At 35.0% G+C, this 14896-nt stretch overlaps 1 protein-coding gene across 7 annotated transcripts in view; it reads left to right on the forward strand.

Annotated features, from left to right (window-relative positions):
* XRCC4 (X-ray repair cross complementing 4) overlaps positions 1–14896 on the forward strand; it is a 274654-nt gene that overhangs the window by 128558 nt on the left and 131200 nt on the right. For all 7 annotated transcript variants that reach the window (XM_057541058.1, XM_057541062.1, XM_057541057.1 and 4 more), the window contains exons 5-6: positions 101–253; positions 1306–1412. In XM_057541058.1, the coding sequence (XP_057397041.1) occupies positions 101–253; positions 1306–1412 (260 nt within the window). The remainder of the gene's footprint in view (positions 1–100; positions 254–1305; positions 1413–14896) is intronic.

Consider the following 14896-nt stretch of genomic DNA (forward strand, 5'->3'; position numbering starts at 1 on the left):
TTTTTCTTGAAAAATTTTCTTGAAATTGTCTTCAGTATTAGATTGAATAATGCTAAAACAAAACCTGCATGATTTATTTATTTGTTTTTTTATATTTTAGATTTGAAAAATATGTGAGTGCTAAGGACGCTTTGGAGACTGATCTTTATAAACGGTTCATTCTGGTGCTGAATGAGAAGAAAGCAAAGATCAGAAGCTTACATAAATTGTTAAATGAAGTTCAAGAACTGGAAAAGAACATCGAACATAAAAGGTGTTTTGACCTTTCTGTTTTGGGATGGCAGAAGCAGACATTTTAGTGGAATTTCTTCCCAAACTTAATGAAAGTTAGATGCCAACTTTTTAGTAATATGAGATCATTTGATAGTCTGGGGTTGGATGCTCTGGTTGTTAGATGCAGTGGACTGGCGAATTCTCAACATGATCTCTCCCATGTCTGCCCAACTGTCACACCTAGACTTAAATCATAAAACTGGCGTGAGATTTACCTAAATAATATTAGTTTAATTCTTAGGCATCACTAAGAAATATATTAATTAAAAACTTTCATCTTCTGCAGAACCATAGAGTTGGGCACACATTTGTAATCTCGATGTCTAAGCAATGCTTAATTTTAGAATCAAGTGGCTCTAAATGTGAATATGTACTTGATTTTTAAGGAAGAATCATAGGTGACTTATGACTGGTATGGCTTGGACAATTATAATAATATTGGGCATTAGCTGATATAGATTTGGGTCTCTTACCCTGAATCTGAGAGAAAGCACAAATCTACTAATGGCATAATATAAAGAATATAACGTTTGATGTCAGATGATCCTAGTTCAAGTGTTGATCTGGTACTGATAGATAGTATCTTTGGGCAAGTCCTTAAACTCTCTGTGCCTTACTTGGATATCTTCGTAGTAAGAATAAAGGTACCCATCTCAGAATTTTGGGGAGACCAAATGAAAGGCAGAACTGCTCTGAGATCAGTAAAGTACTGATTACTCTGTGACCCACAGAAGGTAATTTAGAAGAATAGTATTGTGATTTGATAGATAAATAATAAATGATAATAAACTGACTCAAGAATTAATTATAGTGAGCACTAAACCACATTTATATAAGGTAAAAGAGAAACTTGTTCTTAAGAGAGGTAACATATAGTCTTTAAAGTGCTTTCATCTTAATTATATATATTTCAATATATATTTGTTTAATTATAATTTTTTCCAGGGATATTTTCTATAATTACTTACTGGTGAATTTGATACCTAGCCAGGAATGAACCAATAATTTATGTCTACCTCTCTCTGTTTCTAGGGAAACTCCAACATGTTCTGAAATGACTACTGACAGAGATGCAATCTATGATGAAAGTACTGATGAGGAAAGTGAAATCCCACCTAATCCGTCTGTGTTAAGTCCAGGTAAAGTAAATACATTTATTTTCTTTGTTGAACATCTCACTTGGGCTTATTATTTATTACTTATTATGATAATAAACCTTAAAGAAAAATATTATGAAAATAATTTTTTCTACACACATTCTTTAGGGTTTTTAGTCTAAAATCACAACTACTTAATGTTAAAAATTAATATTTATTATAAAATGCAGCAACTCGTTGGCAACAACAAAACAAGCAAGCATGCACATGTATATACATACACACACACATATACATCAAGGTATTCTATTCCTTATTAAACAAAGATGCATAAGCGATAAGCAAGATATGTCTTCACGTCAAATATGTACCAGGAACTCTTCTATGCAGTAGAGAGCAAAACGCAAAAATTTCCTCTTTCATGGAGTTTAAATTCTAGCCAGGGAAACAGACAATAGCAAGATGAGTAAATTAAAGTATGTGAGTGATAAATGCTGAGGCGAAAAATAAACCAGGGAAGGATGATAAAAAATGTCAGGGTGGGAATAGGGATGAGGGTTGTGATTTTAGCTAAGGCACCAGAAAAGACCTCGGTGAAAAGGTGATAAGTCTACCTGTGGGAAGAGCGTGCCAGGCAGAAAAAGCAGTTAAGTACAAACGCCCTGATGTGGGAGTTTGCCTGATGTGTTCAAGCAATAGCATGGAGAGCAGTATGCATAAAGTGGAAAGATGAAGATAGGGAGTATTAGGAGATGAGGTCAAAGAGGCCAGATCATGTATAAGGGTCTTCTAGGCCATTGTATGGATTTCAGTTTTCAATTTGAGTGATACTGGAAACTGTTACAGAATTTTAACTAGTCAAGTGACATGATCTGACTTAAGTTTTAACAGGATTAATCTGTTGTTTTGAGAATATAGGATGATAAGTGCAGAAGATATAACAGACAGAAAGCTAGTTCAACAGTGAGTGAAGGATGAGAGGGCCTTAGACCAAAGTGAAAGCAGTGAAGGTGGTAAACAAAGGGCAGATTCTAGAAATGTTTAGAGGCAGCAGGATTTGCTGATGAAGTGGGTATGGGTCATCAGAGAAAGACAGCGGTGATGGTAAGCTTTTTGGAATGAACTATTGAAAGATGCACTTGACCTAGCAAGGTGGGGGAGACTGCGAGGGGAAGGGCTGGAACTCAGTTTTGGAAACATTAATTCTGAGATATTGAGTAGAGAGATGGATATACAAATTTGGACTTTGGGGGAGGGCTCCTGCTGACAAATAAGATGGTATTTAGAGCTGGCTGAGATCTCAAGTGAGTTTGAGAAGACCGAAAAGAGCAGTGGTCCAGGGACTCAGCCCTAATACACTTGAGTGCGCAGAGGTCAGGAAGATGAGGAGACCAACGCAGAAGACTGAGGGAGCAGCAAATATTGTAGGTGTGGTATCCTGAAAGCCAAGTCAACAAACTGTTTCAAGGAGGAGACTGTGATCAGCTGAGTTGAATGCTGCAAATTGGTCAAGGAAGATGAGGATGAGCACTGACTGCTGTATTTAGCAATACAAATGTTACTGCGGCTCTTAATAAAACATTTTCAGTGGAATGGTGGGGAATAGAACAGGAGGCTCAAAAGGAATGAGAAGAGAGAATTGGAGAAGAGATAGCAAATATCAGCAACGCTTTTAACAAGTTTTACTGTAAAAAAAAGGAAAAACCCAGGTCAAGAGCTGGAGGGGGAAGTGAGCTCAAGAGGTTTTTTTTTCTCTTAGATGAGAGAAATAATGCCATGTTTGCCTACTGATGGGAGTACATAAGGAGAGAGAGAAAAAAATGTCCAGGCAGTAGACAGCGGTAAGAATTGCTAAAATACTGTCTCTAAGTAGAGAAGATGGTATCAGATGCACAAACGGCAGGATTCATTTAGCTAGGAGCATGGGCACTTCCCCTAATGACAGGAAAGAAGGTAGAATAAATGAACAAAGACACAGGAAAGTGTCTAATTGCATTCATGGAAACGTTCTGGTGTTGCTTAAATTAGTTGATTGATTAATCTGATTCTAATTAGATTTGAATTGGGTCAGTCACACACACACTCATTTTGCATATGAGAGTAAAATTTCATTTGGAGGCTATGCTTGGTTTACATTTGTGGCCCATTTAAAATGAAATCTTTTTAAAATAATCAGATGTAATTGAAAGCTCACAAAGACAGAGAATCTGTACTCTTTCCAATTTGAACATTCTGAATTTTTATTAAACACAATGGCCTTTGATTTTGTTCCCTATTCAGAGTATCTCACGAAACTTTGATGTAGATGAAAATTATTTTTGAAGAGAAAGTATACGGTTAAACATGGGTATATGAGAATGGCGTCCTTTATGTATCGTCTCTTTTAAGCAAAGCTTTACGTTATAATTGTACTCTTAAATTTCGCAAAATTTCTCTTCAAAAATGTTTAGGTCATTGCGTATTTTTTCTATATTTTACATGGAATTTTTTCTTTAACTCATATCTAGTTCACAACATATTTGACCATAGGTCTCTGATTCTAATTTTTTTTTTTGCATTTAACTTGCTTTTGACAAGTTTTCTATGTCAAGAATTAAGAGCATTTTTATTAGAAGTTTTAGCTGTTCTTTTCTCTCTGCTTCAGCAAGAAGTGTTCATGAAACTGGTTTGCTAAAGGAAAAAAAAGTGAATCTTAGATCTAAAGTGCTTAATTTTGCATTAAGCACTAGATTCTATAGAGCTGAGGAAAAACATTATATATGTTAAACAACAAAATCAGCCTCATAATTTACCAGATTCCATAATCTATTCTTTTATGGCAGCAAAATATATTCCAAGTCCATGAGATTTTTTTTTTTTTAATTTTATTTATTTATTTATTTATGGCTGTGTTGGGTCTTCGTTTCTGTGCGAGGGTTTTCTCTGGTTGCGGCAAGTGGGGGTCACTCTTCATCGCGGTGCGCGGGCCTCTCACTATCGCGGCCTCTCTTGTTGCGGAGCACAGGCTCCAGACGCGCGCAGGCTCAGTAATTGTGGCTCACGGGCTCTGCGGCATGTGGGATCTTCCCAGACCAGGGCTCGAACCCGTGTCCCCTGCATTGGCAGGGAGATTCTCAACCACTGCGCCACCAGGGAAGCCGATTTTTTTTTTTTTTAATCACAGTTTAGTCTTTTGGTATTTTATATATTACTACTATGTGTTTGGGGTACAACAGTGAGAATTTCTTCCTTATTCTGCTGTCTTGACAATAGCTTCTTAGAGTACAAGTAAATACATGAACTTATTTTAGATACTGCAGGTTCATGTGTGCTTTCTGTACAATAAAAACTAGAGGAAAACAAATCGATGGGATTTAATACATTTATCTTTCAGAAAGCCATTTCTTTAAATGGCTAGATCTGTAACTTGATAGTAATTTTTATTATGTAAATATATTTTCATCATTAATTATTAAAATCACCAGATTTCCTCATGAGTTGTTTAAATTATTACCTCATTCCTGCATGATCAAGAGGTTTAGTGAGCCCAGAATCATTTAGTGGTTCCACAATATTCACTCAAGTAAAAGATTTGAATGAATATTGTGGAACCACTAAACAATTTTTATGCATATACCCAGAAGTAGGGAAGGGATATTGCAGTTTGTAGGAAACTGATAGGTAACATTTTTATGAATAAGCAATCTGTTTTATTACTTTTTTCCTCCAAAGTTTTTAAATTTCCCTCATCGTTAGGATTGTTGAGGAAATAACTAATGACAAGTAGTTCAATCCAATAAGTGACATCATGTTCATATGTACTACACCATATTTAAAGGTTTAAGAAAAACCTTTAAAATATTCACTAACAGTTTATTAGCTAAAAGTAGATCTCTGAAGTATTCTAAAACTTGAACATCACAGTCAATACCACCCCACGACTACGTTTTATGTTTTTCTCTAGTAAGATTTGCTTTCTGTATGTCTTAATTTCCAGAATTTCTAGAGAGGTAGCAGTTGTTTTACAGACTTTATTTCCTAAACTGTGACTGCATACTAAAGCCCTAGAGTTCATAGATATTCACTTTGTTTCAGATTAAGATTATGATAGATAAACTAGTTGCTGTGTTCCCTATTTATAGCTCAATTCCTGGATTACAAAGGAGGATGGGTCACTTTCATTCTCATCTAATTGGTATTAACTCCTTGTGGCTTTAAGGATTTCCTGGTTAGTCTGGACTCCTCCTACCTCCAAAGTTGTTTTTGTTTTTTAATTCAATGGAAATGTATTGGGTTATTATAGATATTATTAAACAACCTTCTCTACAGGAAATCTTGTTTCTTTAGTTACAATTCAGGGTAATACCTGAGGTCCATCGCTGTGGAGAAACTTCAAGTTGAACTAGGTCCACTGAATAACAGAACCTCACCAAAATATACAGAGATATAAGTGTAATTGGTATAGCATTTTAGTGACAAAAGGCTACTAAGCAGCAGTGCATTCAAGTGGCCTTTCATTTGCCCCAACAATAGCTGATCTAACCTAAGAAATAACTTAGGGTTATGCAGATTTTTATATTGTTTCATAACCATTTTGATACTGCAATAAAAGTAGAATTATGTGAAAACAATTTTTAAATGTATATGAATGTTCTAAGAATTTTGGCAATTATTACAAAGCATTTCTTAGTCTTAACAGAATTCAAAATGCTTGTGAATATTTAGGGAAAACTTGGGTTTATTTTATAGAAATAGGATCGTTATGTGAAGCATTTTGAAAACATATGGTTAATTGGCTCCTACTTAGCCACCACAAGAGGACTTATTTTAACGTGTCATTAATTATTTTTAATATTATTTAAAATTATTTTAATGAATAACCAGTATTTTAAAATTATAGTTATTTCTATTAGAAATTGACAAATTTATAACATTTAGAGAACAATTAAATCAGCCTTACCAAAAGTTCAAATAAGAAATACACTTATTCTAGAATATTTTAGCCTTCTTAGCTTCATATTAAAGGTGCACAACCACTAAAATCAGATAAAATAAGCTTTCTTACCAATTTTCTGCATAATTACTAGCCCGAGATTTAGCACATTAGTTTAATTAGTCCTCCTTCTTAACCGACAGGAAGGTCCCTGTATAACTGCTATCAGTAATTCAGGCTTCTCTTAGTTGGTAGGCTTCCTGAAAGGAAGGGTAAATATAGAATAGCCTTTTTGAATGTAAATGAATGGCCATGTCAAACAGTTGATGAATACTGATATAGTAGCTTTTAAAAATAGAACAGAATCCAAAATTTCCAAGTATCAAAGAGCTCGTTGCTTTGAACACTGAATGTCTACTCACAGAGGGGATAACAGCATGTCCTGCCAAAGAGATTACTCAGAATTCAGCTTTAGAATCACAGACTATGCCCTTAATATTATCCAGCTTGTTTATTGTAGACACATTTGTTTATAAATTCTAAGTAAAAAGCTTGATTTAGTAGAACCTATCACAAAACTGGAAAAGCAATTTGAGTGTATTTCCTAGCGATCATGGGCTCTTATATATAAGCAACATTGCAGAGGAACAATGGCATATTATTTGAGAAATCTAGATCTAATATAGTTCTAGATTTTCTAGTACAAGCCCATCATTTTTCAGATGAGGAAACAGAGGCCTAGAAATGTTAAGTACATTACTGTTGGCCACACAGGAGAAAAGAATGAGAACGTATTTGCCTTCTGTAACAATAGATTGCCCACATTTGCACATTTCTTTTTGAGGTATTGTAAAAACCCTTGGGACTTTGCTAGCACTAAAGAGACTGCCACTGATGCAATAGAATAATGAGAACATTTTTTTCTTCTAAAGAGAAGAGAGATCCTATTTATACATAAATTTTCCATAGAGGTAGTCAATATCATCAGATTAAACAAGCTAGGCTTTATGATGTAAAGCTTGTGGAGAAAATCCCAGAATGTACATATTTCTACTGAGGTCATCCCTCTGTATATTTTTTTTAAATTGAGATATAATTGACATATAACATTGTGTAAGGTGTACAATGTGTTGATTTGGTACATTATAATTGCAATGTGATTACCACCGAAGAGTTAGCTAACACCTCTATCACATCACATATTTATCATTTCTTTTTTGTGGTGAGAACAATTAAGATCTAGTCTCTTAGCAGCTTTGAAATTTATAATACAGTATTATTGACTGTAATCACTCTGCTGTGCATTAGATCTGCAGGACTTATTGATCTACTAGTTGCAAGTTTGTACCCTTAAACAACAACTCCCCAATTTCGCCACCCCCAGCGACGATCATTCCACTCTGTTTTTATGAGTTCGGCTTTTTTAGATTCCACATATAACTGAGATCATACAGTATTTGTCTTTCTCTGTCTGACTTACCTCACTCCCTGTGTATATTAATTGCTTTAGATTTTGACTTAGTATTTTATTTACCTGAGAACTCTCAAATGTACCAAGGGTATTTAGCAAATTTGTGATAACTTCTCTATACCCCACTATTAAAATATAACTTTGATATAACCTCCTAGGCAACTATTTCTACATTTTTGTATGTTCTTGGAGAGACAAAAATAAATTCTGTTAAGAATATTTATCTCCGGCTATGGGTGATGAGAAGGTTGGCAGAATCTCTCCTCCAAAAGTAATTATATATCTAAAATTACCAAAAAAGAAATAAACATATACTTCATTGCTCTGGAAATAAGCAAAAAGCAAACAGCAATATTAGAAGTATTTATGCTTAAAAAAATTACTGAAATTCAGGTAAGAATTGGGAGTCTGTGGAGTTCTTTTTCTTTTTGGTTTTTGTTTTTGTTTTTAACATCTTTATTGAAGTACAATTGCTTTACAATGGTGTGTTAGTTTCTGCTTTATAAAAAAGTGAATCAGTTATACATATACATATATCCCCATATCTCTTCCCTCTTGGTCTCCCTCCCTCCCACCCTCCCTATCCCACCCCTCTAGGTGGTCACAAAGCACCGAGCTGATTCCCCTGTGCTATGCGGCTGCTTCCCACTAGCTATCTATTTTACATTTGGTAGTGTATATATGTCCATGCCACTCTCTCACTTTGCCCCAGCTACCCTCGTTGCTGTTCCCCCATCCTCTGTTTCCTGAACTTGATAGGTATGGAAGTTCTGTCAGGACCTGGGAGGCCATGAGGACTGGAAACTGTTATGCCTGGACCAAATAGGTCTCACTTAATTATCAGTGGAAGGTGATACCCACATCCAACAGTGTTGTTGGTGGCAGTAACGATCTTGCCAACAGTGGCTAAGTGGGTTGGGCCAGTGAATCTAAATAAGGTGAGGTTAGCCTGCTGTGTGGCTACATTTATACCATCTTTCTCCAAGTATGTATGACTAGGACTTACAGAGTATGGCGACTTGACATAAGTAGTCACCTACATGATGTTTCAATGAGTAATACATGTGTGAGAAAAAAGTATGTGGTCACTTATTTAACTTAAACATTTTTTTTCTTTCCTGCATAATCTCTCCTAGTCTTTAATATGTTAATGTGCATAATGATGAAGGATAGAATGTATTGTGAAACAGATCTCAAAATTATAAGACCTTAGGAACTTTTAAAATGGGCTTTATTATTCTATGGAACCCAAGTGAGAAACCCTGCTTTATATGGTTTTGACTTGTATATGAATTAGGTGAGAAAAAGGGAAGTATCTAAAGAAAATAAATATTTTCCCATATTTCTGTATGTCCCAGTTTTAAGAGGACATGTACTAAACATGAGCAGAAGATCATGTAAATAAGGTTATAGTCTCAAAGTATAACGTAACCCATGAGAATCATATTAAACCTCAGAACATGCAGTGACTTGCAGGAATTCTGAGAATAGTTTAAAAATGTTATTTTACCATTCTTGTGGTAAGAAGCCTGATCTGAGACTGGACTTAGGACAAATGTTGGTTGATATAATTAATGTTAATAAGTGACAGAAACACTACATAAATGCTTTTTAATTTGTTCAATCCAAAGTGAGTTCTTAAGTGAGTTCTTAGTGAGTTTTTTGTTTGGTTTTTATAAATTTATTTATTTATTTATTTTTGGCTGTGTTGGGTCTTTGTTGCTGTGCGCGGGCTTTCTCTAGTTGCGGTGAGTGGGGGCTACTCTTCGTTGCAGTGCGTGGGCTTGTCACTGTCGTGGCTTCTCTTGTTGCGGAGCACAGGCTCTAGGTGCGCAGGCTTCAGTAGTTGTGGCACGTGGGCTCAGTAGTGGTGGCTCGCAGGCTCTAGAGCTCAGGCTCAGTAGTTGTGGCGCACGGGCTTAGTTGCTCCGCGGCATGTGGGATCTTCCTGGGCCAGGGCTCGAACCCGTGTCCCCTGCATTGGCAGGCGGATTCTTAACCACTGCGCCACCAGGGAAGCCCAACCTCTGGTTCTTAAAGAATGTTTAGTGGGGAGATCTTTGAGCCCTTTGGAATTATATGTAAAATTATATGTATGTATGCATGTATTAGTTTGCTAAGGCTGCTGTAACAAAGTACCACTAACTAGGTAGCTTATACAATAGAAATAAATTGTCTTAAAGTTCTGGAGACTAGAAGTCTGAAATCAAGATGTCAACAGGGTTGGTTCCTTCTGAGGGCCATGAGGGAGAAGGATCTATTCCAAAATTCTCTCCTTGGCTTGTCAATGGCCATCTTCTCCCTGTGTCTCTTCACATCATCTTCCCTCTATGTATACCTGTGTCCAAATTTCTTCTTTTAATAAGAACACCAATCATTGGATTAGGGCCCACACAAATGAGCTCATGACTTTATTACCTCTAAATGCTCTATCTCCAAGTGAGGTCACATTCTTAGGTACTGGGGATTAGGACTCTAAAATATCTTCCTGGGGGGGGATACAATTCAACTCATAACAATGGAAATGTACGTTTTTCTGGAGCAAGGACCCAAACTTTTTATCTTTTCAATGGGGACCATGTTCCAAAAAAGATTCAGAACCATTGACCTGGGAGAATGGTGTTTAAACCAGAAAAGATGGAATAAGACTCGTTAAAAGGAAACTTAAGCTTGGAATAAATGAGAAATTGAGATGAAAAAAAGAGAAAATAGCAGTGTTCAGACAGAAGCTAAGTCACCATCTATTAATACATTGGACTGGAGGTTTGTCTAGAGCTGCGTTGTTCAATAAAATAGCCATCAGTCACATGAAGCTTTCGAACAGTGGAAATGTGGCTAGTCCAAATTGAAATGTGCTGTAAGGATAAACCACATATTGGATTTCAAAAATTTAGTATGAAAAAAGAATGTAACATGTCTAATAAATTTTGATATTAATTATATATTAAAATAATATTTTAGATATATTTAGTTAAATATAATATTACTATTAACTTCATCTGCTTCTTTTTTACTTTTTAAAATAAGGCTAATAAGAAATTTAAAAGTCTCTATGTGACTCACATTGTATCTCTTATTTTACACACATAAGATCTATTTGATCTTAATGTTTAGAAACCTTCCATCTCAGGCTGATTCTGTGGTTCTAGAATAGATATAGAATATTGTGAAAAAGAAATCAAATTTAACTACCAAGTCTTTATGAAGCTCTTAATGTAAGTCATGAGACCTTTGGGTGGGTGTAGATGATTGTGGGTGTAATTGAGTATTGTAACACCTAATAAACACAAAAGGTGTTACACTGTTTTTTGGATTCATTGTAGTAAAACAGATGTCAGAAATCTGTTTTACTACATTTATCAATTTGACCGAGAAAAATGAAGCTAAACATTTTCACTGGCGCTGTAAAACTGCAAACCCCTGTTAAGAAAAAGGGGTGTAATGCATCAACAATCTCTAAATCAGCTGAATGTCTATACTGCAATATGTAGGACTCTCGTCTCTCTGTGATTGTGACAGGGATCTCTACCACAGACAGCACATCTGGTTCCTTTAGCCATTTCATCAGTATCACCTATAAGCCATATTTAAGATCAAAAGGATAGAGAAGGTTACCAGTGATGAGGTTCTGGAATGTTGCCAGCCCACCAGCATTGACACTGATATTTGCTGCAACTTAACTCTGAGGGCCTGGGGATGTGTGAAGGATGGATATCAGCAGGCTTGCTAAGCAGAGTCTGAATGCATGATGCAGTGAAAGAGAACAGTAGGATAGGCAAAAGAAAGACTCAAACTGAGACCCTAAGTGCCAAATTCAAGCCTTGTAAAGTTCAAGAATGCTGAGAAATAGTAGCTGCAAATATATACCTATTGGCACTCAGGATTTTGTGGGGAGAGGGGAAGGGTTATAATTTGCAGGATGACAGAACAAAAAAAAACTTAGGGTACTTTCAAGCACAACGACTAGCTATACTAACAACCATATTTTTTAAAAAAATTAAATGCATAACTTGGACTAAGTCAGAGGTTGTAAACTGTTGATCCTTGTTACAATCTAGGTCACATACTTTGTTTTTCCTCGGTGATATCAGTGTTTCAAATAATAAATTTGAATGCATTTAAACAGGGCATAGGTTTCCTTGTTTTCTGTAGTCCTCAACACATCTCTTAGATCTGGTTTACTTCATTCATTGGTATCACTTGCATGATTTCTGGAAGTATGTGAGTGTGTGACCCCTGGAAGTTGATGGTTATACTGACAATGAAGACTATCACAATAGTTCTTCTATCTATCATAACTATCATGTCATTACTACTACTAGTACTATCACCACTACCACCACCACTACCATTACTACATCTACTTCTATTACTATTACCGTTCTGTCATGGTTCCACTACCATTATTACTGGTAGCATCTTCACCACCACCACAACGACTACAGACTCATAGTTATTATACTCATAGCACTTATAAATGGGTGCCAGAGTCTATTCTAGGTGTCTTAGATGCATTGTTTCATTTACATCTAATAACAGTCCTACAAAGTATGTACTGTGATTATGACCATTTTACAGCTGAGAGAACTGAGGCACAGAAAGATTAGAGAACTTGCCCAATGTAACAAGCCTAATAAGTTATGGAGCTGAGGTTCTAACACAGGCATCTAACCACAGAACTCATCTCTGAGAACACTTCCCGTGCTAAAATTCTTCATGTTCAGTAAATAGAACACTCTAATTTATTAAAATGTTAGAGTTCTGTATGATTTCATATTTTAAATTCAAGTATATTTGATGCCTTCATTTTTATAAAATAATTTAAGGCTCCTAAAAAAGGAAGCATGGAATATTTGGCCTCCTTCTTACTTAATAGGGTGGCACACATTCTACTAGAAAAGCTATAGCTTGGTGACATTAATGCACCATTAAGATGAATGGGAATGTTCATGTCTCTTTTGGAAGTTGTGTTATGATTTGATGACAAAGCAAATAAGGCAGGAGAATGGTGATTTATACTCAGTTCTTGATTAAAAGCCTTGGGTAAAGAGGTGCTAAATAAATATTAAGTAACACTATCAAATGGACATTAAAAAATATAGATTTATAGTTTTAAGTATAGACTTATTCTATATGCTGTTTATATATTATTTGGTGGATAGAAATTTAGAATTGTTTTATCTTTCTGGTGAATTGACTTTTTCTTATCATTATGAAATATCTCTCCTTATGTCTAGTAATGTTTCTTTCCTTAAAGTTGTCTTTGTCTGATAATAGTATAGCTATAACTTTCTTTTCCTTGCTGTTTACAATGGTTTATCTTTTTCATGTTTTTCCATTTTTTTCAACCTTTCATATATTTAAAATCTGTCATTTGTTAGCAATATATAGTTGTTTTTTTAAATCTACGCAGATAATCTTTGTCTTTTAAATTGGTTTGTTGACTCCCTTTATAGTTCAAGTAGTTACTTATATATTTAGATTTAGATCTACTAAGACACTATTTGTTTATTTTTATTATTTAAACTTCCCTCCTTGTTAATTGTGCATTAACTTGTTAATTATGCATTCTTGTATCTTTTTTGTGTGTGTGTCTTTGTCTTAGTGGTTACTCTAGAGATGGCAACATACATCTCTGACCTATTACATTCTAGTGTAAATTTAACTTTCATACTTCCTAGATAATGCTAGGACTTAGGGCACTTTAACCACTTAGCCCCATCACTATTTTGCATTATTGTAACATGTATTTGAATTTGTCATATATTCTAGACCTCGTAAAGTATTATTATTGTAGCTTTGAAAAGTTAATATTCATTTATGTTTATCCATATCTTTACCTTTTACTTTGTTCTTTATTCTTTTCTATGCTTTATGTTTTCATTCCAGATTATTTTTCTTCAACTTAGAGAATTGCCTTTAATATTTCTTTTAGTGTACTTCAGATTTTGACAAATTCTCTTGGTTTTGGTTTTTGTGGAAGCCTTCAGTTTTTTAAGGAATTTTTGCTGGTATGGATTTCTAGATTGACAGTTGATTTTCCTTCAGCACTTTGAAGATGCCACTCCATTGTCTTCTGGCTTCTTTGGCTCCTTGTAAACGAGTCAGCTCTTAGTCATATTGATGCTCCTATGAAGTTAACATCTTTTTTTAATTCTTGCTGATTTTATCCTATGGCTCTGGTGTTTAGCAAGTTTTCTCCGATGTACCTAAGTGTGGTCTTCTTTGTATTTTTCCTGCTTGAAGTCGTAGAGCTTCTTGAATTGGTATCTTGGCATCTTTTGTCAGTTTTAGAAAATTATTGGCTGGTAATTTTTCAGATATTGACCCTATCCTGTTCTTTCCCTTCTCCCGTTCTGAGAATACGATTACACTGATATTAGAGTTTTCCACATGTTAGAGTTTTCACCATGTTTCACACATTTCTTATGTTCTTTTCCATAATTTCAATCCTTTCAGGTTTCTGTGCTCCAGCCTAAATATTTTCAACTGATCCACTTTTGTTTATTAATATTTCCAAAATTTGTTAATTTGTTCTTTACTTATCTCCCTTTTATATCAGGAGTCAATTAGGGAGGTATTTTAATCTACTATGAAGATATGTTTCTCTCCATTAGGTTGTTAGCTGTTCGAAGGTGGTGGTCCCTCATGGCACCTAGTTCATTCAGTGTCTTGCAACTAAAAGGAATGTAGTAATTTTTAAAAAATAATTTATTTAGTAAATTCAATTATGTGTATGCCCCATATTGCTTTACTGAAGAAAGATGTATGCAATGTACTTTGAAAGTGTTTTTTCTCCATTGATGATATAAAAGTGCCCAAACTAGTAGTAAGCATGTTGTAGTCATATACTAAATGGGTTTGTAGTAAACTGTTCATATAATTAAGAAGTAATTGTCTTAAATTATCTATATGGTTTTCTCTGGTTAATACTGTGCTCTGTGGCATGCATTTTCAAGATTGTTGTCTAAAGACAGATATTAGCTTGTTTTCCAGTTGGGATGATTTCAGCTGCAAGTATTACAATGACTCAGTTTTAGGTAGCAACAAGGAGTTTATTATCTCACATAGCAAGTTTGAACATAAAGAATTTCTATGGTTGGATAATTCAGTATGTCCACACTGTCAACAAGAACTCAAGTT

Source organism: Balaenoptera acutorostrata, chromosome 2 (genome assembly GCF_949987535.1).
Source record: "Balaenoptera acutorostrata chromosome 2, mBalAcu1.1, whole genome shotgun sequence".
In the NCBI taxonomy this organism is placed as follows: domain Eukaryota; kingdom Metazoa; phylum Chordata; class Mammalia; order Artiodactyla; family Balaenopteridae; genus Balaenoptera; species Balaenoptera acutorostrata.